Source organism: Marmota monax, unplaced genomic scaffold (genome assembly GCF_021218885.2).
Source record: "Marmota monax isolate L192 unplaced genomic scaffold, Marmota_monax_Labrador192_F-V1.1 WCK01_AAM20220418_F8-fsc00254, whole genome shotgun sequence".
NCBI classification, from domain to species: domain Eukaryota; kingdom Metazoa; phylum Chordata; class Mammalia; order Rodentia; family Sciuridae; genus Marmota; species Marmota monax.
Genome location: NW_026694584.1, coordinates 1609291 through 1633882, shown reverse-complemented (window position 1 = coordinate 1633882; position 24592 = coordinate 1609291). Strand labels below are relative to the sequence as shown.

Genomic DNA, 24592 nt, shown 5'->3' with positions numbered 1-24592 from the left:
CAATGACTGTTGAATTCATTATCTCTTTGCCTGGTTGCCTTAGAAACGGGTTTCTTTTAGAAGTTGGTTTAGTTAGAGTTTGAAGCCATTGTGCTCTTCATAAGAGAATGTCACGTTGTGTATGAAATCAAACCCAGCACGGCCCATTTCACCCCAGGTGGAAACCATGCGCCTTTCTCTGGAAACTTGGACGGTTCATCCTAACCCTGGCAAGCTGGTCACAAAGAACGAGAGGTGCAGAGCTCAATGTCCATCTGCATCTGCATCTGTTTGTCACCAAGTAGCAACCACTCAGTGGGGTCCAACCACAGAGAGGGTCCAGCACAGAGGTACAGCACTTTCCAGGCAGGTGCGAGGACCTTGGGCTCCACCCCCCTTCACCAAGGGAGGAAGGGAGGGAGGAGTAGGCTAGACAGGAAGAGTGACGTCCAAGAGGGATCCTTTCATTGAAGACGAATCTTGAGCAAATGTCCATGTGCAACGCTGCTGAGCAAATGAAGAATGGACTGATGTCTTGGTTCAGGGCAGGATTTTCTGGGAGAAAGAAGGACCAAGAGGAAACCCCACCGGGATGGACCAGAAATGTGGAGTTGATGGGAACTCAGGATTTCCAAAGTAGGCATGGACATGTTCATGAATGTGTCCATACAAGCCTGCGTGCACATGTGAGCCGTGTGTGTACACGTGTGCACCTATTTCCTAGTTCTGTCTGTAGAGAGTTCAAAAAGTCAAGACCCCCAGGGGATACGCACCAGGCCGAGTCCCTGGTCCTCAATACCGTTCACCACTGAAAAGCACCAGGGCCCTCCCTGCAAGGCTGATTTGAGGCTGAGGGGACCCTGGAGCTATGGATGACCTGAGAATGATGAACCAGAAAGGAAGGACGTGTCAAAAGATGCTGGGGACACTTCATTAGATCACAAGAGCCACATGGAATGGCTCTCACTCTGCCAAATCTGAGGCCATGTCACTAGAATGCAAGTGCCCCATGGAAGGGCTGTCACTCAGTAAAATTGGGGGACATGTGACTAGAACACAAGGCCCCATGGAAGGGCTGTCATTCGGTCAAACCTGGGATGGTTTGAGCACCAAGATCGTTAAGCCCACTGATGAATTCCAAACTGGGAGTACAGGAATGCCAGGGGACTGCCACAACTAGACAGATAACTGGCGGGGAGGGGCACTGTTGCCCACGGGCAGCTGGCCCATGTGGGAGGCAGGCTGCCAGGGGAGAGCTGACGCTTGCCACCTCGTGAGGTTGGCATCAGGCAGAATTGCCAGGATGCTGGGCCCAGGGAGCCTTTCATGAGGAGCAGGATGGCTGCAGGGTCCGTGTCCCCACAGAGCGCTGACTGGTTGCTACAGGGTGGAAAATCAGGCTCCTGGTAGTGGAAGGGACCGGCCAATGCAGAGGGCTGGACCCTCCCTGCTTCCAGATGTGGGGCCTGGGAGGGACAGTCTATGTGGTGTCTGGCCAGGGAGGCACAGCCCAGATTAGAACCAGGGGAACATCAGGCAGACCTCACATGAAGGAAGGAAAGGAGGGAGGGAGGGAGGGAGGGAGGGAGAGGGAGGAGAGACAGGTGGAGGGGGAGGCCTGTATTCTCCAAAAACACCGAGTCATAATAAACTAGCTGATGATGATGGCAACCATGGGCGACACGGAAGGCTGAGGCAAGAGGATCGCCAGCCTCAGCAACTTAGTGAGGCCCTCGGCAGCTTAGTGAGGCCCTGTCTCAGAATAAAAAATAAAACAGAACAAAAAAAGAATGAGTCTGTGGGTGTCTTCTGCTTGGGGTCAGGTGGTGTCCGCTCTGGAACCTAAAGCCTCATCCATAGAAGACCTGTGAGATAAGCAGGGTCCTGGGCCAGCCCGCGAGCAGGCCACCACTGAGGCCACGACCCCAGCCTCAGGGCCCAGAGCCAGCCAGTGTCCCCGAGCCCACGCCCTGTGCCATCCGCGGTGTGAAGACAGGCTCCTGGTCTCCCTTAGTCCCAGTCCCACAGGAGGCCACCGAGCCTCTGGGAAGGGGGCTCCCTCGGAACCCTGAGGGGCTCAGTGAGGCCTGGGGCTCCCCCTCCAGCACGAAGTGGCCGTGGGTTGGCAGAGTGACAGGGGCGGCCAGCAGCTGCAGAATCTCATGCACAAACAGGGCCTAGGCTGGTTTTTAAAAATTTCTTTTAAACCTAGAAAAAATATTCCTGGGAGAGAAAGAGCACACCAACAAGAGGCCAGGACACTCCCACTCCAGGGTGCTGCTCAGGCCCCGGGAAGGCTTCCTGGCCCACCCGTGGGTGCTGACGTCCAGCTGGGCCACCGCCTGACATTCGTTCCCTGAGCTTGAGATGAGACACCATCATTTCTCAGAAGGAACGCTAGGCCCCCCCTCAGACAGAGCATCCTGGGTGGATGGCCGCAGCCAGCTGAGCCAGCATCCTGTCGCACAGTGGGTGGCTGAGAAGACAGGATGGCCAGCGCTCCTGTGCGACAGCACCACCCTGTGGCCGCTTCGGGGAATGACCCAGCCTGAGCCCAGGTCTGTGCAGGGTTTTCTCCTGCAAATCTTGCAAATCAGTTACTCCCAGTTCATAAAACTCCCTCTCCAGGGCCCATGGCTACAGACACCCCCTGTGCCTCCGCCTGCTTTCTTTCCCCATTTCTGAACCTGCTATGGACCAGGCCATATGGGCAATGACCAAACAGACTCCATTTTACCCTGAGACTCCATAGCATGTAAGAAATGCTTCTCCCCTGGGAAAGCCCAGCCTCTGTACCCATTAATAGTTACCTAGCACAGCATACTTGGCAACACAAAGTAGCAATTCTTATACAATGTAAAATTGCTCTCTTTGGTTTCCATTTTTCTTGGGTGATATACCTTATCAGAGATGGATTGTCTAGACGTTAGTAACCATTCTCTAACTTGTACTCAACTAGGGTCATTTTGACCCACTTCCCTTCTCTTTGCTTGCTGCTATGCCAACCTGGAAAGTCCTGTGGGAAATACCAACGTACCCACTGCACTGCCTCACTAACTGCCCAATCCAGCTTTTGTACCTGCTTGCTTATAGCTACGTCAACCGGATGTGGTTTTTGCCTTTAAATAACTTGAAATGCTCAGGTTTGGGGCTGTTCCTTGCAGAGACAGTTATGGGTCCTGCAGGGAGCAGTCGCTGGCTGGCCAGCTAAATAAAGACTCTTCAATTTGGACAAAACAGGGACTTGGTGTGTTTTCTGAGCAACCTGCCCCACAACAAAGCTGCAGTTCCTGCCCCCCCCCCCCCCCCCCGCCGACTTCCCCGAGCTCTGCTTAGGTTGCTGCTGTAGCTGTTAAAGCACTGTGTCCACCCTAATGGTTAGGTCCTGCTGCCTTCACACTCACATGGTCAAACAGTGTCTCAAAGTATAAGGACGTTTTGTTCAGAAAATTCCAGTGTCTCCCCCAGACATGGGAATGCGGGCAGGGTCCGATTCAGAGCCCTGGAGTTCACAGTGCGTTGAAATGACGAAAACAGGTGCAGCTTGACAGTGTGGCCCGGGAGCGGATGTCCTGGTCAGGCCTGGGCAGGCCGAGGGTCCCGTGTGGCTGGTGCAGCCTGGAACCAGATGCTCAACATCACTAGGACAGAGAGCTCAGTTGACATGTGCACATGCCCTGGACAGACACTTCTCTAGGGGACACGCACACGAAGGGCGCTCAGCAGCGTTAGTCCTCAGGGGTTGCACGTCAGACGCTCTGTGAGCCCTGTTCACCCGGGGGTGGCTGTCAAGGAAAAGCAGGACCGGCAGGCGAGGCCCTTATGCTGCTGGTGACGACGTGAGATGGCTGGGTTTTTGTTTTTTCCTTTCTCAAACCTAAACTGCCTGGTCGGACGGCCCAGCAATCAATCGAGCTTTCAGGAAGCACTGGAGGGAAATGGAGCTGTGTCCAGATGAAAAACCTGTACCCAAGTGTTCACAGCCACACTGGTCGACATAGCAACAGACGGGGCCCAGGAATGCTCACAGAGGTGGGCAGACACGTCAATGAGAGGAAGTCTTCCACCACAGAAGGAGTGGGGTGCCAGACAGTGGCCCATGGGGGAAGGGGTGATGTGCAGTGTGTTGCCAAAAGCTCGGTCCTTGTCCCCAAAGCCAATCCAATAACAAGGACATGGTCTTGAGAAAAAGGAAAAAGGTTTATTGCTTTGCTAGCAAAGGAGAAGCACAGGGGACTCCCGTCCCAGGGGCTGTGATTCTGCCATCAGCAGGAACAGGAGGTTTTTTTTGGGGGGGGGCAGTACCTGGGATTGAACTCAGGGGCACTCGACCACTGAGCCACATCCCAGCCCTATTTTGTACTTTATTTAGAGACAGGGTCTCACTGAGTTGTTTAGCGCCTTGCTTTTGCTGAGGTTGGCTTTGAACTTGTGATCCTTCTGCCTCAGCCTCCAGAGCCGCTGGGATTACAGGGTGCACCACTGCACCCCACTAGGAACAGGAGGTGTTTAAAGAAGGGCTTCACAGGTTGCAGTGTAGGTGTTCTCCGTTGGAGTTGAATTCACTTGTTAATTTGGGAGACAGTCGTTCCTGAGACCTGAACGACTTCTTTCCTGTGGTGGGTGTGTGCTCAGGGACGGACACCTGTGCCTGGGTGATCCTGTTTCCCCTGAGATCAGGGAGAAGCAGAGCGAGAGGAAGAGGAAGAAATACGTCTGCTTTAAAAAATAAGTCGCAGTGGCAGAGCAGGGTTGATCAAAGCATAAAGTGGCCACTGCCACAGTGGAGCCAGAGACCACGTGCCACACACGTGGACACCCAGCAAGGGAAACCCACAGGGACGGAAGGCAGCTGGTGGCTGTGGGTCGGGCCGGGGACCTGGGTGGGCCTGCCCGTGGGGATAAGGCGTGCCCTTGGGAAGGCAAAACTTTCTGGGCTCTGAGTAAGACCTGCCACAATCTGTGACCACACTAAAGACCAGCGACTCGCAACGTTAGGAAGGGTAGATTCTGGTGTCTGTGGATCTGCCTGAAGGGGAGAAAAGCCAGTCCTCTGGGCAGAGACGAGTGATGCCCACTGGGGGGCGCCAGGCAGACAGGGCCTCCCTCCAGCAGGTGCTGCTGTGAGCTGCTCCAGGTCCAAGGAAGGTGGGAAGGCCGGGGGCGGGGTTGCCTGGACCAGGCCTCCAGGTCAGGGGGCACCTGAGTGGACGAGCAGGGCAAGCACTGCAGGGCTCAGGAGGGACAGCAGCATGGTACGGACAGGTCTGGAGGCCTGTCCCTGGATAGCCAGCAGTGGCTTGGAGAGGGACCGCATGGCCTGTTACAGGGAACCCAGGGGCCATCAGGCAGAGCTCCCGAGGTGTCCTGGGGGTCCAGGGCTGGGGGAGGGCCATGGGGATGGGAAGGAGCTTCCTGAGTGCGACTCCGCAGCAGTGACCCACACTGAAGCCCTGTCCTCCAATGGGGGAAAACACCAGGCAGGCAGAGGCTGTGTCCCCAAAGCCCATGGCCCTCAGCCCAAGACCTCGTCCTTTGGGAACTGTGACTTTGGAGCCACTGTGACTGACGGGTGACAAAACCACTTCCACAAGTGGCCAGGCTGACCTCATGCTGGGGAATCCTGCCCCTGGCCTTTGGCTGGACTCTAGGACACATGGGGTCAGCCTCAGAGGTATGAGGTATCCTCAACCGCCAGGGAAGGCCAGCCTCCCTCCAGGAGAATTGCTCAAGGACACAGGGACAGAGGTGACAGAACTCATAGGGAGTTGCTCACCTGAGAAGGGCACAGCAGGACTGGAATCCCATGCTGTGACCCACAGCCCTCTCTCTCTCTCTCTCACCAGGGGTGCCACTGGTCACCTGCCCAGCCTGGACGGCAAGGCCTGTGCACTCCCACCCCAGGTGTGCAGCCTGCTGTCTTGGAACCAACCTGTGGCTTTACTGAGTCTCATTTTAAAAGACAGCTGGGGGTGAAATGTTGGCCAGGTGTGGTGATGCACGGTGGGAATTCCAGTGGTTTGGGAGGCTGAGGCAGGAGGATTGCAGGCTCAAAGCCAGCCTCAGCAACTTAGTGAGGCCCTGAGCAACTTAGCAACATCCTCTCTCTAAAGAAAATGTAAAAAGGGCTGGGGATACGGCTCAGTGGTCCAGTGTCCCTGGGTTCAATCCCTGGCACTAAATAAAACAATAAAATTAGTATAATCACTCTGGAATATAGTGAGGAGATTCCTCAGAAGACAAGTAACGGAGCCACCAGGGGACCCAGCTGTAACACTCCTCAGTGTTTATCCATAAGAACTAAAATCATCGCACTGTAGAGACGCATCCGCATCCGCAGCAGAGCTCACAATACGCCAGAAAACCAAGAAGTCCTCCTTCAAAAGCAAAGGTGAAAATTCATCCTAGGTGTGTAGATGCAGGAAACAGCAGACACTGTGATTTCAGACGTCCAGCAGGACCTTGACCTTTCCCCCACAGATAAAGAGGGATTCCTGGGTAAAGCCACAGTCCGCTGCTGGAAGAATATGCACACAGTCAGTGGGCCAGAGGAGCGAGCCCAGAAAGAGAGCCACGTGGACTCAGGCAAAGGACATTTGCAAAGGAGCCAGGAACGGGATGGGTCGGGTAGGCTTTTCAATATGTGGTGCTAGAACCGGAGAGTCACTGTGGCTAAAATCCAGGCCAGCGACAACACCAAGAGCTGACAAGAAGCGGGAGCCACGGGACCCTCTTCAGTGCTGGTGGAAACAAAAATGGGATGGACAAAGCCTCGTGCTGGATGCCTTCCCACGACCCAGACAGCGGAGTGGCCACACCAAACCCACACGTGCGTGCAGCACTGGGTCCGCAACCTCCCTGAGCAGCACAGAAAGACGCAGAGGAACCTCACACCCCGGCCACCGGGTGAGAGAAGCCAGTCCCAGGGGCCACGTCCCGTGTGACCCTGTGTGACCTCCTGGGAGGGCAACGCTGCGCTGAAGAGTCTCCTAGGAATGCTGTAACTGAGTGCCGCGGACTCGGGGCGCACACAAGTCCATCTGCTCACAGATTTGGGGGTTAGAAGCTCTTGACCACGGTGTGGGCAGGGTATTCTCCTGGGGCCTTTCTCCTGGGCTAGCAGGTGGCCGTCTTCTCCTGTGTCCTCACGTGGACATCCCTTGGCCTGGCGTTCCGATCTCCTCTTCTAGAAGGACAGGGGTCCTTCTGGATTGGGGCCCACCCGCACGACCCCGTTTTGCCTTCGTCACTTCCTCTCTGCATGCAGCCACACTTTGAGCTGTTGGCGTTGAGACTTGGGGACAGGGTACTGGGAGGGTGCACCTCACTCCCAACATTGGGTGTCACTCTGGTCCTCTTCTTGGGGACCCACGGAGCTGCTGGTTTGGAGTGAGATCCAGAGCAAGAGGTGGTTCTGGCCCCAGCCACGCAACCCAGCTGACCGGTGCCTGGCAGGGTGAGGGCAGGTCGCAGAGCCTTCGCAGGCTCCTGGGGGTGAGTCCCCACACAGACGCGCAGGATTCTAGATCAGAGCTCTCCTTTCAAGGAGCAGCTTCTGAACGCTTGACCATGGCCACAAGTCACCCCGGGACCTCAAACGTCCCTCGTGTCATCTGACCCGCCAAACCCTCATGCTGGGTGCCCAGCGCAGCGTCTGTCCTGAAAGGAAGCGGGCCATGCCGGTCAGCTTCCTCACACCACCAAAGGATCGCAAGAGCAGCTCAGGGAGAAGGTTCCTTCTGGCCCCTGGCCTCAGGTGTTGAGTCCACTGCTCTGGCCTAAGGTGAGAGCACAATGGCAGACCGGCATGGCAGAGGCAAGCCCTCAGCTCACAGCAGCCAGGAGGGAGAGGGAGGTGGCGTGGGGGGGGGGCGGGGACACGAAAAACCCTTCCAGGTGACCTGCTCCCCCAACTAGGTCCTGCCTCCCAGTGGTATGTCCAATGTAGTATCTATCAAGAGGATTGACCACTAAGGGGGGCAGCGCTCTCAGGACCACTCTTCCCTAGAAGCACCACCTCTGGACGTGCCTGCACTGGGACCAAGCCTTCAAGCACACAAAGGACCGTCCAGGTCTGACTGGCCCGACCCAGCCCTTCAGATACAAGCAAGTGTGGAGGAGTGGCCACAGGCCTGTGGTCCCCACCAGCACTACGCTGCCTCCCCTCTGCTGTCCTCACCTGCGCTCGTGGGCACCCCCTGCAGTCCATCCACAGAGAACAGGGAGACAGGCTGCATGGACAGACAGCTCTGCCCAGTACCCAGGCACCCCCGGACAGCTATGGCACCACAGCCCGGCGTGACGTCCCCGAGGGATGCTCATCCTCCTGGGCAGGCCCTGAGAACACAAGCTGCCACGTGGTCTGCGGGGCGCTGCGGGGAAAGCCTTGGGAAAGGGATGCAAATCCTCCCAACCCAGAAGTGCAGCTGACCTGGAAAGGCACCTGCCCAGGTGAGCTTCTCTACACCAGACTCGAAATCGGAGATGCTCCCAACTCTGATGCTGTCAGAGCGATGACAAGACGCCACGGTGGAGAAGCCACCCTTGACATCATGTAGCGGATCACAGGTGTGGCCTGGAGAGGAGCATGGCACCCCCGCACCACTTCCTGTTCTTCTTCCTCTCCCCTGCCCCCCTTCCTCCTCCTCCTCTTCTTTTTTGGTCCCAGGGATTGAACCCAGGGCACTTAACCGCTGAGCCACACCCCGGCCCTTTTTATTTTTTATTTTGAGACAGGGTCTTGCTAAGTTGCTTGGGCCCTGCTAAGTTGCTGAGGCTGACTCTGAACTTGAGATCCTCCTGCCTTAGCCTCCAGAGCCACTGGGATGACAGATATGGGCCTCTGCACCCAGCATTTTTTTTCTTTTGCTTCTTTACAGTAAGATAAATAGTTGTCTCCACCACATGCTTCAGCCACAGTGTGTTACCTCACCACAGCTCCAAAAATGATGGGGTCCATTAATCATGGATGAACTCACAAACTGCTAGCCAAGATAAGCCTTTGCTCTTTATAAGTTGAATACCTCAGGCATTTTGTTACAGTGATGGAGAACTGACTAACACAGTTTCATATACACCCTCAGAGGCGTTGGTCTCCTAGGTCTTGGCCCAAGGGTTTGCAGTTCTAATAAGCTCCTAATATTTTTAGTGCATCTAAATTTTGACTATGATCTGCTATATGAGAAGGCCTTGCCCATGCAGAAGAGGAAGGACCACAGCCAAGGAATGTGGGTGGCCTTTGGGTGCTGGAAAAGGCCAGGACACGTTTCCCTGGATCCCTCAGAAAGGAATACAGCCCTGCAGAGCCCCACGCCCAGGGCGGCGAGGCTCCTAGAGGACTTCTGACTATAGAAGTATAAGACAAAGTGGTGCTGTTTCCATACACTACATTTGTGGCCATTTGTTACAGCAGCAGCAGGAAACTAATACGGCAGGCCCTCCGCTGTGCCCGTCAGCATCCCCACCATGGCAACACACACTCCAATCGAGGAAGGGAAGGGTGCACTTTGGCTCACAGTTTTGGAGGATGCGTTCAGGACAAGTGGCCCTGTCGCTTTGGGCCAGTGGTGGTGAAGTACATCATGGCGGGAGCCCGTGGTGGTTGAGGCCTGTTCACCTTGTGGCTGGGCATGGAAAGGAGGGGGAAGAGACCAGGTGGCACTGTGCCCTCTGGGGCACACCTCCAGTGACCTACGACCCCACTCAACCCACCTCTTGGAGGTTCCAGCACCTCTGGAAGGTCCATGCTGGGGCCATTTGAGGCAAGCACCCCCACCCAGCCCCACCTAGCAGGAATGTAGGTAGAAAGCTCCTTCCCAGCGGCAGCTCCTCCTCCCCAAGCCGGACCCTTTCCATGCTCAGAGGAGAAGGGAATTCTCTCTGAACCAAAGGGCTCCAACAGAGAGTGGCGGGGACGTGCCACCCTCCCATGAGGGGCCACTTCTGGGTTACACCACCGGCCATCCACCAGGTTGCTCAGGAAAGAGGTGGAGTGACTTCCAGAGCCCCAACGGAAAAGAGAGGAGTGACTGAGCGGGCCGGGGCCTGAGAGGAGGCCACTGTCTCCTGAACGGGGTGACATTGCTGGGTGGGCTTCCTGCAGGGCTCCGCCCCTCGCGGTGACATCAGTGGGAAGGGCCAGAGTACTTGGTTGGGATCCCCCCCCCACCCCCGTGTGAGCAGGAGCTGGGCCAGTCTTCTGTGCCTTCAGTGAACACTGAGTGTCTACCCCAGGCCTGCTTTGTGGTCACCAGGGTGGGGGGGTATCCATCTCCCCCGGTGAAAGTGGTCTTTCAGAGTGATCGGCTCACATGTGTGGGGCTGTCTGTAGGGTCCAGACCTGGGCTACCAATGTGGCCTGTGGGTGACCCTGGCTAGCTGCCTCTGTTTGTATGAACTGAGAATGTTTCTCCCCTCAAATTCATATGGTTTTCCCCATGTGCCCCCCCATATTTACATGGCTCATTTGTTAGCCAAGCAAGAAAAACCACCTGCTGGTATTAATTAGATGCTTGATTGCAGCAGCAGAAAAAAGAGTGTCCAGGGAAAATAAACTACTAGCCATTTGCCAAGAACAGTTGCTTAAGGAATCAAGGATGCTGGCAGCAAGATTCATAGTTAATTAAAAACCAAGGTGGTTTTCTTGGCTTGTGATGGGCTAGGTGTCAGTACTGGTCATGCTCAGTTGTAATTGTTCACTCAAGGCATCAGTGTTGAGTGCAAAGTGACTGAGAGGTGACCTCCAGGAACAATCTCTGTAGAACAATCATGGTGAAGGTATTTTCAAAGACAGAGAAAACTCTAATTTAGTGCCACCTTGAGGGGGATCCACTAAGATGAGCCAACACTACGAAGGGTAGTAGAAATGAATGTGGACTAGAGAAAGGTTTAGTGAGACAAATCTGCAAAGCTTGTGAAAATATAGAGTGTTTGCATCTGGCGGCCATTTATGGTCTCCCACCAGCAGCTGTGGACTCTGCTTACTTTAGTGGACATTGTCAGTTCCATTAATGTTTGGCACAAATAGAAGCTCCTTAGGTTACAGCACTTCAGTGGCTTAGCAGTGGTGATGTTTCAGTGTGAATTCTTGAGCTCAGGGATGAGATGGAAATTTTTATGGAAAAAGAGAACCTTTCACGATCTTCATTAATGAATGCTGGATTGCTTTGGGAATCAGCTTTTAGTGAAGACTTGTTTCTCAAGTAATCCAACCTACAATTATGAAGCAAAACTGCACTTAGATGCAAATCTTATATTGTAAATAGGCCATCCAGAGGACACTCATGTTTGAATCACAAGTAATGCCATGTGCGTTCCCTCACACATGTCCTGTGCTGTCAAAACCCAAAACAGGACGTGATGTCTCCATTCCCATCCAAATTTATGGCAGGGACATTTTGCAAACTCAAAGGAAAATTTCAGGAGTATTTTAAAGAACTTGACGTACATGCAAAGGGAATTTCCAAATTTCAAAACCCATTTAACTGTGCAACGGAAGAGATCCCACCTAACCTTCACTTGGAGGTGATCCATTTGTGATGTGATGGAAAGCTGAAAGGGAGACATCAAGAATGAAGTTTTATAAATTAAAAATGATTCATATGCTCCATTAGAATCCTATGCTGGAGTATCCCTATGAGAGGCAGGGCCTCAGGAATGGGTCCCCAATGTAGAGAAAGTATTGAAGGGAAAGCCTGTGTTACCTTATGCCACAGGGTCTATGAGATGAACTTCAGTCATAAGAACTTGGAATGTAGACACGTCTATCATGATTTATTGTGATACATGGTTCTCTAAAATTCTATTTTTTTTGTATTGGTAAGGATTTCCAAAGATAGCTTATGAAGAAAGTAACCATTTCTCATTTGAAGGTGATAAATTGGGTTTTCTGTTTCTAGCTTGAGTCATGTACACACACACACATGTTGTGTGTGTATGTGTGTGCAATCTCATTAACACTTTTTTAAACATTTATAAGTTGCTAATATTTAAAAGTGTCAAAATACCTTCACCTGGTGTCGAATTATACCACACCTTGATTTTGCTGATACATTGAAAATACCATGGAATTTCTCTAAAATTCTGATTTTTTTTCATAATTCCCCAAACCAGGGCTAAGCTTACAACTGGGTTTCAGACTTTATCACTGAGGAGATATAAAAAGGTTGCACTGATGAACACTTAGTCCCTTCAGTAATATTTGGATCGTGGGGACTGGTGTGCCTGCTCCCGTGACCCTCCTGCCCTGCACCTCAGCAGTGCCCTGCCAGGTTTGACCCACCATTGGTCTCCCTGTCTTTGTCACTGACCACATAACGTGAAGGACAGTAATGCTTCTGGTGCAAACGCCCATCAAGGCTGTTGCTGTGTCTAGCAGGGTCCCCAAGGACCCAGAGTAAGGCTTGGTCCCCAGGGTAGGGCAATCTCTAGGAGGTGGGGCTACTGGGAGTCCTTAGGTCACTGGGGTGTGTGCTAGGAGGGGACCATGGGACCCAGTGTCTTCCTCTTCCTTTGTGCTTCCTGGCTGGTGAGGTCAGTGGTTTCCCCCACATACTCCTGTGAGGAGAGTCAAAGGCCCCTCAATGGGGCCACGTGACCTTGGACTGGACACATCAGAAGCCTGAGCCTTCTCGGGTATTTGCATGGCAGTGTGAACAGCTAACACAGGCGCCACAGTTTGACTCCTGAACGTCCCCCAAAGGGCTCTGTGCCAAAGGCTTGGACAACATTCTGTGGTGCTCTGGGAGCTGGTGGGACCTCTAGGAGGTGAGGCCTGGTGGAAGGAAGTTAGGTCACCGGGGATGTACCCTTGAAGGGGAATTGAGACCCGGCCACTCTGGTCTCTTTGTGTACCAGCTGCCATGAGGTAAGCTGCTTCCTCGGCCACAGACCCCCAAATAACAAAGTCAACCAGCCATAACTGAACCCTTTGTAACTGTGACCCCAAATAAATCCTTCTGTCTTTAAGTTATTTATCTCGGTCATTTTGTGACAGCAATGAAAGCCAACAACACATAGGAAGTTAGCTTTTTATATTTTGCAATGCTGGGGATGGAACCCAGGGCCTCGCACATGCTAGGCAAGTGCTTTACCCCTGAGCTGCATATCCAGGTTTTAAAAATAGAGTGACCACTACAGAGTAGGTGCCCACTACCACGTATTGTAAGTCTCCAGGGAAGTAACAGTGAGTAAACATGAGTCCCTTCTCTCTTGGAGCTTCCGAGGGAGGGGGAGAAGCACGGTGAAGAGCGAGCCGGGTGAGGTCGACTTGGAAAATAGAGCGAAGGGCGGGAGAGGCTGAGCTCTTCTAGGCAGGACAGTCCAGTAAGGCCTCTCTGCCAAGAGACCTGGCTGAAGTGGGCAGTGAGCACGTAGCTTCCAGGGGCTGCGCTGTCCCTGTGAAGGGAACAGTCAGAGCAAGGCCCTGGAAGGAAGCGGGAGCACAGCCACCGAGGGCCACCTGCAGGACAGACCCAAGGTCACTCTCTTAGAGGCTCTGAGCGAGCAGGAGTTCATCACGGTGGACGCCGTGGTCACGACGGAACTGAGCACTGTCGTGTTGAGGCTGGGTCACCTTCCATGGGACTCCCGTGTCAGTGGGGTGGCCAGGCCGAGGGCAGAGGGGAGGCCCTGGAGCGCGGAGGGCGCCCACAGCAACGAGGACAAGAGCGAGGCTCGGTCAGGAACAGAGGAAGGCTCTGTGGCTGGTCCCCGGGAGAGCAGGAAGAGGGCAGGGGGCGAGGCCCACGGTGCGAGCACGGAGCCTTCGCCATGGTGAGGGATTGGCATTTTTAACTCAAGTGGTCATGAGGCACCCAAAAAGTCTGGTTGAGAATTACGCAAAGTGGTGGGGGTGCTTAGAGGGAGGAGGGGAGGCAGACTTACTGTGGAATGTGCCCCCAGGAGCCAGGTCTGAGGGGCTCTGTCCACCCCCCGTCCCACGGTCTAACCTGCTGCCTCGCAGGAATCCCCAGATGTATTTGCTCGTGGCAGAGGAAGGTCATGTCGAAAGCCCAGACTTACTCATGTGCTGGATTTTGTTTGGCAACAGAAAACTTCCGTGACTTCATAGCACATTCACCGTTTCAAATAGAAATCAAGAACAGAGGCTGGGTGTGGCTTGGTGACAGAGCCTTTACTAGCATGGAGTCCTGGGTTCCGACCCCAGCACCACAAAACACACACCACCGCCCAAACACGGAAGCAGCAAAAACAGGAGCTCAGCACAAGATGTCTCCTTGGGAAGGGAAAATGATCCAAACCGCCTGCGGCCAGTGTCCACCTCCAGCCCCCCTGAGGTCTGCACAGACGGCTGAGGGACGTCTCGCGGCAGGTCAGCAGCACCAGAAGGACATTCACGGTGGATTCGGACCACAGGGAATGCTGGCCGTGAACCCCAATTAAGTGAAATCATAACTCCTCCCAGACACAGTTCCGATCTTCTCGTTAGACTTGTCTTACAAAAGTCATAGCAATTATTTTCATTGTATTTGATCTATCACATTAGGATTTGATAATTTTTTTTGCAAATTCTTTCTTTTTTGTGACTTACGTATCTGCATGACAGACAGCACCCTTGACTTTACCTTGTGGCCTAAACTGTCCCTCTGCACAAACAGCTGATGCCTGCTCCAAGCTCAGCTGGCCCAGGTGCTGGCCCTGCAAGCATGTGTTCTGCAACACATCTTTGCCACTCTCAGTTTTCTTTGAAGCATGCAAAAAAGATACATTTAAACAATTCCAACTCAAAAGTTGGGCATGGTGGCGCACACCTGTAATACCAGCTACTTGGAGGCTAAGGCAGGAGGATTGCAAGTTTGGGGCCAGTGTCAGCTATTAGTGAGGCCCTAAGCAACTAAGTGAGATCCTGTCTCTAAATCAAATTTAAAAAGAGCTGGGGATGTGGCTCAGTGATAAAGCACTGGTCTCCATGTTGTGGGGACCTGGGTTTGACTCCAGTAAGACCCAAACAAGACAAAACATCCCCCCAAACCAAATTGAGATCACACACCTCTACCTTTAACCCTCAACAACCAATAACCAATAACCAAGTGATGCTATCTCAGTTGAAATTGTGAGGATTCTTTTTTTTTAATCTCTGGAGGTGGGGAGGAAAGATAAAATAATTGATAAAATTGATAAATGTTTAGCTAGACTAAAAAAAGGAGAGAAGACTCAAATGAATAAATTCAGAAAGAAGAGACATCACAACTTATACCATGGAGACAGAAAGGATCATAAAAGATGACATATGCCAATAAATTCAGTCACCTAGAAGAAATGGATAGATTTCTAGAAATATACAACTTGTGAAGTCTGAATCATGAATACATAGAAAATCTGAACCCAGACCAATCATGAGCTAGGAGACTGAGTCCGTGATTCCAAACTAACCAACAAATAAAAGCCCAGGACCAGTGAGAATTTGCTGAAATTCAACACTCTTTTATGACTAAAATTTCACTGGAGAAACTTACTGAACCCTTGAAGAGTTAACACCAATCCTCAAACCCTTACACACAATTAAGAAGAGGGACTACTTCCCAGCTCACGGTATGGGACCAGCATCCCTCTGACACCAAAGCTGCACGAAGACGCTGAAATCAAAACCATAGCTCAACGTCCTTGGAGGCCATGCACACAGAGGTCCTCAGCAGAATCCTGGCAGACTGGACGGAGAGCACATGAAGAGAGGCGACCCCTGGGGTGCCGGGTGAATGAGTGCGCTGCAGACGGGCTGGACACATGCCAATCAGTGCATGTGACAGACCACACAATCAGGTCCTGCAAAGGTCACATGACCTGCCAATGGCCGCTGAAAAGACCTGACAAAGTCCCACACTCTTCCATGACCTGAAGTCCGAATGCCAGGTGCAGAGGGGCTGCACTGGACATGACGAGGTTACCCTTGAACTCCCCAGTGAAAGCCTGGAAGCTCGTCCTCCAAGACCAGGGACAAGGCAAGGGTGCCCTCTGTCACCAGTTCTATCCAGCAGCATCCTAGCAGCGGTAGCCAGAGCGATGAGGCAGGAGACAAAGGGCATCCACACTGGAAAGGAGGAGGCACAGAGATCTGTTTGCAGATGGCGTCATCTTACACAATGGAAACCCTGGGCTCCTCAAAAACTGTCAGCACTGTTCAGTGAATTCAGAAAAGTGCAGGATACAGAAAAAATGTACAAAGGTCAGTTGCATTTCTTTATATAAACAAGGAACTATCCAAATATGAAATTAAGAAAACAATCCCATTTCTAATAACATCAAAAATAACACCCCCAAGATGCACTCAGCAAGTGGTCAGTCTCCAAAATACCTACCAAGTCCTACAGCTCAACAGCAAACAGCCAACCAGCTCGACTGAAAGACGGCAGAGGATCTGAAGGACGCTTCTCCAAAGGGGACATGCAAATGGTCAATGGGTTATGAGAAAATGCTGATGTTATTCATCATCAGAAAATGCAAGTCAAAACCTCTGTGAGCCATGGCCTCACACCTGCTCGGATGGCTAGTGTCAAAAACCAAAAGAGGGTGAGTGTTGGCAAGGATGTGGGGGTTGGGACTCTTGTCCACTGCTGGTGGCCACAACATGGCACTGCTGCTGTGGAAAGCTCAAAAGACAACCACCGCAGTGTTCAGCGATCCTGATTCTTGTATATGTCCCCAAACATTAATCTCTCTGTCAAAGAGAGCTGCATTCCTGTGTTCACTGTGACATTACTCATAACAGCAAGCCACAGAAACCGCTAAATGTCCATGGGTTCATGAATGGATGATCAAAATGTGGTATACATATGCCATGGAGTATCACACAGCGTTAAAAAGGAGAAAATCGTCCCGGGTGTGACACCATGGATGGATGAGCCTGGAGGACGTAATGCTAGGGACACATGCTGGTCACAGAGGGAAGGGAGCTGCCTGCCTCAGTCACATGTGGAATCCACAGGAGTCCAGCGCAGAAGTGGAGAATGGAATGGCGGTTTCCAGGGGCGGGAGGAAGGCAAAGCCTCAGGCACACAAGAGGAGCAGGATGTAGAGAGCCGGGTGCGACACTGTGCCTGTGGTTAACAGTGCTGAGTGACACATGTCGAGTATCTCCATGAAAGCAAACCAAGGGCAGGAGGAGACCTGCAGGTGGGGGATGTGCTTATTCCTTGGTTGTAGGATGGTTTTGGGGGCACATGCATGTTAAATTCATCCAATCATCCGCTTTAATATGTGCGATTTTATGTATCTCAATTACAATATCAGAAAAGCTGTTAAAATTTAAACAACTTTTGGTAATGGACTTAATGTTTACCCCGATGAATAACTTTATAGGTCTGCGTCACATGTTCCACAAAAGGGCAAGATTCGATAAGAAAATGCGGACACTCAATAAGAAAATGTGGACCCTAAAGAAGAGAGAAGAGTGCAGGAGGTGGTGTCGGAAGACCCCTGCAGGCTATGTGGCTGTGCGGTGGCAGGTCCCTTGGCATGGGAGCAGGGCCTGCCAGAGCCCGCCTGCCTCCCTCTGACCTGGGCTGGCAGGAGTCTGGGGTATTTAACATGGGGTGTGCCTAGCTGTGGGTTGACCCTGAGAGACCTGCTCCTTGCTGTCCTCACCCTCTACCCCAAGACCCTGGCCACAGTGGTGCCTCAGACACTCTTGGTCTTTAGGCACAGTGGCCCATGACAAAGCATTCAGGTGCAAGGTCTCCCTGGAGGCTGGGACCACAGTTGAGGCAGGGAGGGGACACTGTCCTCTGTGTGACTGGCCCTGTAACCCAGGGGCTGCGGTCACTGTGACCCACTGCTACAATTGGAATGTGTCCGCCAAAGCGCACATGTCCCCAGGGCCATGGTGTTCACAGGCAGGGCCTTCAGGGGCTGCCATGGGAGCAAAGCTGAGACTGTGCCCTCCATCTGGGGGAATCTCTGTGACCCAGAGAAGCACACTGTGGACCCTAAAGAAATGCGTGTGGTTGACAAATAAAGTCACCTTTGCCCCTGACACTCCAGGTGTGGATACGGTGCTCCTCCTTTTCCAGTTAAGACCCCTGCCTGAGCTTTCCCAGGACAGTTCCCTTCCTTCAAGGGGACGTGGCTTTTCAAAATGTTCGTGAACACCAACTGGAGCACTGTGGGCCTCCATCTCCAGGCCTCTGCTAGAGGATTAGGGGAAAGTGGCTCCAGAGTCCTTGAGGTGCTTACTGACGTTTCCTCAGGGCAGCAGATGGACACGGCAGGGCTGGAGAGGGTAGCCGGACCCCGAGGCTGATGATGGGAACTGACACCATCGGCAGGGGCGCTGGGAGAGGCTCCCACACCAGCATCAGGGCGAGAGCTGCCATTCCTCCCGACAAGGCCAGAGCCAGGGCACCAGCAGGGACCAGGGCCAGCATGTGTGCTGGTCTCCGTGTCCAGCAAGGTGTCAATACCACAGAGCCAGCCTGAAGCCTCTGCTGCTGGGGACAGTCACCCAGAAAGGCATCAGCGGGGTGTAGGTGATGGTCTTCCTATCACAGGGTGCGTCTTTTAACTACGAACACTTCGTTCCTGCTCTGGCCAACCTACCTGGGCTCTTTTGGAGGAGGAGGTGGTGGTGTCTGTGGCCCTGAGAAGCTTGTCAGATGACCTGCTCTCTGGCCCTGCGAGTCCTCCTCCCCATCAGCTCCCCCTTCCGGGATTCCAATCAAGGACAAAGTCTTTTCACCCACCTCTTTTCCTAGTAGGGAGTTTTTAGAAATAGACCTTCTAAGAGTAGTCTTAGGTTCAGAGTAATACGGAGCAGCTGGCACAGCCGTTCCCCATCCCCGTCCCTCAAGGCACTGTCACCATGCCCGGAGCTGTCCATCTGGTGCCATCCACGGGGCTGGACTAGACACCATTCCCGCCCAGGTCTGGGCTGCTCTTCCTCTTTGCTGGGTGTTCTGTGGATCTGCACAAATGAACAAGGATGTGCATGTGGAGTAGCTCCACGGCCCCAAGTGCCCTGTGCTCTGCCTGTTCCTCCCTGGAAAGGGAACTGAAATGATGGGACGGTTTCCACCTGACTCTTGAATACAGGAGCCTGACGCTGCTCCAGTTAGCAGCACCGAATTTTCAGCCAAAGGGTGATTTCAGTTTGGAATCAACCAGAACTGATATTAGGTATGAGTGAATTACACAGGAACTAAATTATTCTGGGTGCTGGGAGATGAGGAGCAATTCTGTAGGGTTCTTTATTCTTATTTAATTACATAGTGGTTGCCATGGTTTGCATGGGAGGCACCCCCCAAGGCACCTCTGTTAATGTGGAAATGTTCTGAGGTGAAATGACTGGATTGTGAGAGCCGCGAGCAAATCAGTCCATTCAGACTAGGAAGTAGTCTAATGTGACTAATGGTGTGGTAGCTTAGGCAGGGGGTGTGGCTGGAGGAGGCAGGTCCTGGAAGAGTTCTGGAGGGTGCCTCTTCCCTTGGCCCCTTCCTCCTCTCCCCCTTTCTTCCTGCTTCTGGTTGCCAGGGATAGAGCAGTGCCCTCCACCATGCCCTTCACTTGAGCCCAGAGCAATGGACATGAACCTCCATAGACTGAACCTCTGGAACCATGAGCCAAAATAAACTCTCCCTTCTTCCTGTGGCTCTTGGCAGGTGTTTTGGTTATGGCAAGGCAAGCTGAGCAACACACTGGGGAAGTCTCCTGATTGTCGCTTTCAATGTCATGAGCTGATTTCAGGCCCTATCAGGTAGGTGTCGTTGTTGAAAAGGCTTATGTCTGGAAACCTGGGAAGATGGGGTCAGCAAGGGAACTTGCTGCCTCTCCTGGTCCCATCTGAACTGCAAATCCTGTGTGCTACTGCAGGATCTCACTGTAATTTACAGACGTACGCAACAGTGTGGTGGAGGGGCCGGGTTGGATCCATGCCCCAGTGCTACGTGGTGGACTCATCACCAGCATCAAAGCAGAGGCTACAGTGATCAGGAACTTCCTGAGCTGGAAGACGGTAGTTCCTCCCCCACCTTTACCTTCCTCTTAGAAGGAGTGCCACTAGGGCATCCTCTGTACCCTCCTGAGCCACCTCTCTGTGGGCACCAGAGAGGCACGGGGGCAGCTGCTTTGTCTTCTGCAACCAAGTGCACCCAGAACAGGCACCGTGGGTGTCCACGTTCACACTGTGTCAATCTTCAGCCCGCTCCTGATCCCACAAGCAGCCAAGCCGATGGATCACCTTCAGTATTATCTTCAAGCTCCTGGTTGAAACTGCTGCGTGCTCTCTTCCTCTCAAGCCCTTTCCTGCCTGGCCTTCCTCCAGCGCCTCTGGATGGCCGCAGTTCCATGAGCCCCTGTCCAGGCCCTTCTCTTCGGCTCTGCCCATCCTGGGCATCTCTCTGGCTCCACCTGAGCGTTCCTCCTGCTGCAGACCCCCAGGGACACCCAGCCCCTTCACAGATCTGCCATGGGAGCCCCACTGCAGCTGTTTCCAATGCCCAAAGCGAAGCTCCTCGTTCTCTGCTCCCTCCACACCTCTGCCTCTGAGGTTCCTTGCTGAGGAGAATGGTGGCCCCACATTACCGCAGCTAGAAGGCAGAGAGATCCAGGTGTCCGGCCACCGCCTCGTCAGTCCCCAGGGTGTTGAGACCCCACGAGATGCGCCATCCAGCTCAGGCAGCCCCTCTCCCTCCTCGTTTTTGCCCACGCCTGCGTGCCCATCCGCATCTCCCGCAGGACCACTCCACTGTGCGACCTTCTGCCGCACCCTGTAGGGCTGTGACTCTTGTGCGAGTGTCGTGTCGTGTGCACCATGGAGAGCATGAGTAGCACCGGGAAAAGATTCTGTTGGTACAGTTGGATGCGGGGTTTTGAGACCGGTCCACCTTCCTGAGTGTGAGCTCACAGAGATCACCTCAACCCATTTCGCTGACTCCTCCCGATGAGTCCTCACACTGGTATTAGTATTGGCAAGGGAGCTGAGGCTCAGAGGGGCTCATCTGGTCTGTGCAGGGACTCCCGGGGGAGGAATGACCGTGGGGAGGAGAGCACCCGGGACTGTGCAGCCCTGAGCTGTCTAGCTGGCAGCCCTGCAGCAAGGCTCCCTCCTGGAGCCTGTGAGTGCTCTGACCCCCACGCCAGGCTCCCCACTCACTTCCAGAACCAGTAGGCAGGCGGGGCAAGGAGAAGCAAGCATCTGAGGACATCCTTGGTTGCATGTCAGGGCTCCGATTCAAACATTGTTTGCTCAGTAAATCCATCGGGAATGCCAACAAAACCAAGAACCTTTCTGTGTTCAAAACTCAAATCTACAAAACACCTGACAAACAGCATCAGACAGAAGTAACAGCCCGAGTTGCAGTGTGAGGTCCTTGGGTGGAGAACTTGGCACACCAGTCCTCTCATTCAAGGGCAGGTGGCAGGCGACGTTGATCACCAGCTCCACTAGGCCGGAGATAAACCATGTCCATGAATGTGGTCATTCAAAACCTGTTCAAAGAATGGGCTGCTTAGAGCCCACCATTCTGTTCTTCAGACACTACCTCCCACTTCTCTTTCCCAAAAATCAGTTTACTAAATTTTTATTATATATTCATTATTTCTATGATATATAACAAATTACTAATAATGTTATATGTAACAAAATAACTAACATATAACAAAATAACAGTAATTATTATTTCATCATTATTTTGGTGCTGGGGATGGAGCCGGGGCCTGGTGGCACACTAAGTACACAGTCTACCACAGAGCTTCCCACCGTCCCAGAACTGCTTTTCATTAATTTTCTAGAGATATGTTTCACTATACAGTCTCATTAAAACTCACAAGAAGAGTGAGTAAACATAATAAGACTTTTAGGGGGCCACCTTCACATAATTTTCATTACAGTAAGTGGTTATAATTGCTGTTTTGTTCGTCATGCCTTCAGACACATTATAAATTAAACTTTACCACAGGTGTGTATGTATAGGGGAAAGCAGGTACAGAGAGGGTCTGGTGCCTACACTGTCCCAGTTATCCATGGGACCTTGGATCAAACCCCTGGAGATAAGGCAGCACTATCATATTTATTTTGTGTTATTTATTTGAAAACAATTCCCTTTGTTTTAGAACTCAGATATTTTCCCATGACATGGCAGCAGGTTCATGTTGTTTTAATCATTCTTGCAGCAGGTGAGTCCTTCTAAATTCAATATTTATTGTTGTCTAGATTTTAAAAGTCACCTTCATTTGTAAACAGACTTTTGACTCCAGTCATGGGTTAGCTCCTTCCCCCTCGCACAGCAGGGCTAGACCCAAGTAGACTTCTTCCTTCTTGTCACTAACTTGAGATCAAAAGCCCACGTCACTTTGTCACTTTTTCCCCTAAAGTTTAAAAGGGAACAAGTAGAGTCAAGAATTCAGGATCCCCGCCCCCCCTCATCCTACAGCAGAGCGTCCAGGAAGTGACTCTGGCCGCTAACTGGCAGAGACACACCTGTGCTCGCTAACGCTGAGCTCGGCTGGGACAGAGCACCCGTCACGCAGCGGTGAGCGCGCTCGGTCCTCCGCCTGCCTGCAGCCCATGCTGGGACAGCTGTGGGAGCTGGGGACGAGGAAGCGTTCCCACAGCGCCGGGGCTGAGCGGGGCTTCGAGATGCCCTGTAGGCGCCGGGGCCGAGGCTTCGGACGCTGACGTTACTTCCCAGCAGTCCTCGAGCCACACTCGCCGGCACTCTTCTCCAACACAGGGGTGGGAAGGAGAGCTTTGCGGTCAGGCTAAGAGGCCGTGTAACGCCTTCCCTTGCTTCTTGCCTGACGCCGGGGCAGGGCGCGGAGCGCACTGTGGGAATCAACCCGAGGACGGGAGGGAGGACGCTTCCCGAGAAGGAGGATGCTTCCGGGAGAGGCTCATTAATTACTTACAAGCGCGCAACCAGCCGGCATCGCAAAGGCGCAAAACCACCCCTGAGCGTGTTCTCAGTGGCTGCAGCAAAATACTGTCCGGATAAAGCCTTTCCAGGCCTGTCTCAGCCGGCGGTCTCCCAGGCGGTCTGACCCGCCAGGACCGCGTCTGCGACCGTCGCCCACCCCGCGGGGAGCCGCGCCCTGCGCCCCGTTGTGCCCGCCCGCGCGCGGGACCTACCCAGCAGCAGGAGCCGGTGCGTCTGCTGCAGGTCCCGCTTCTGCTCGCGCAGCATGCGGTCGATGCCGCGGCTCACTCTCCGCGCCTCCCTGGCGGCCTCGCGCTCCTCGGCGCGCAGCTGCTCCGGGTGCCGCCGCTTCCCCTTCGGCTTGTCCGCGCTGGGCCGCGCGCTCGCTGCGCTCTGGCCGCCGCCTCGTGGGAGTGGGGTCCCGGCCGCATCATTCCCCGCCGCCCCGGCCGCGGCCGGGTCGGGCCGCGCGTCCTCTAGCCGGGACTCGGGGTCCGCAGGGGCGTCCTCGGTGTCCCCGAAGAGAATCGGCCGCAGGCTGTAGCACAGACCCATGGGGGGCGGGCGCAGGGCCCCGCGCTCAGGCCGGGCGCGGGCTGAGGGCCCCGGCCCCTCACCGCGGCCGAGGGCCGTGCCGCATTGTCCGCGGGGTGCGGAGAGGCGGCCGCCTCCGCCAGAGACCGCGGGACTCGGAGCCGCGAGGCAGCCCGCTGCCGTCAACCCCGCCGCGGGCTCGCCGTCGTTACCGTAAATATCGCCCCCGGCTGACCGTAGACTCGCTCGGGCCCGGGCCCTCGCTACCGTAAATGCCGCCGCCCAGCCGGCGCGCAGCTGCGGACAGGGCCGCCGCCGCCGCCGTGCGGCCACCGCCTGGAACCGCGGGCGCAGCTGTCACAAAACCAGGGCAGCTGTGGTTTCGGACGGCGGTGGATGAGCATCTACAGCCTGGCGTCGGGACGCAGCTCAGCTCAAGGTCGTTCTGCTCCCAAGTGTGACTTGCAGGGACGCATCGCCTTGTCGCTCTTTTTCTACCAGCCGTTCACCCCTCCCACTCTTGATACTTTAATACTTATATTCTTTGATCCCGACCAAAATCTCAAATGCTGGAAGTCCAGGCGTCACTTGCAACAATCTCCACAATTTCTTAAAAATTAAAAAGCCGAACCGGGCGCGGTGGCGCACGGCTGTGATCTCAGCGGCTTGGGAAGCTGAAGCAGGAGGATCAAGAGTTCAAAGCCAGTCTCAGCAATTTAGTGAGGCACTTAGCAACTCAGCAAGACCCTGGCCCTAATAAAATATTTAAAAAGGGACTGGGGATGTGGCTCAGTGGTTAAGCACCCCTGGGTTCAACCCCAGTACCAATAAAAAATAAAAACCAGCACTTATAATTGTCATGTATTCAACATACGTGCTAAAGTGAGGACACGGAATTGCACCTCGAATTCATTTCTTAATCTAGAGGCAGCACAGAGAGGAGAAGGGGTGCACCACACTGGGTGTGTACTCTCTCCTTGCCTCTGCAGGTGCGGGCCCTCCAGGGTCCACCTCCCCAGGTGGGGCAAACTTCAACACATCATTCTGAGTGTCACAGGTACGCTGGCCTTCCCAGGAGAGCTGGCAGCTGCCTTCCTCCCTGATGTCCAAAAGGTTTCAGACATGTGACTGAGTTTCATTAGAAGGAATAGTAAAATGGAAAGGGGGGGCACTTAAGGGAGAGAGTGGGTCCTCTCTGAGAGAAGGACAGTGCA

The 24592-nt window shown here is 53.6% G+C and overlaps 1 protein-coding gene across 2 annotated transcripts in view; it reads right to left on the bottom strand.

Annotated features, from left to right (window-relative positions):
* The window catches only part of Gnal (G protein subunit alpha L), a 120004-nt gene extending 96492 nt beyond the window's left edge, over positions 1-23512 (bottom strand). The window contains exon 1 of one of the 2 annotated variants that reach the window (XM_046421417.2): positions 23057-23512. In XM_046421417.2, coding sequence (XP_046277373.1) covers positions 23057-23399 — 343 coding nt within the window. In that variant the 5' untranslated portion in view covers positions 23400-23512. The remainder of the gene's footprint in view (positions 1-23056) is intronic. The other variant, XM_046421418.2, reaches the window with a different exon arrangement.
* Positions 23513-24592: the final 1080 nt, after the last annotated feature.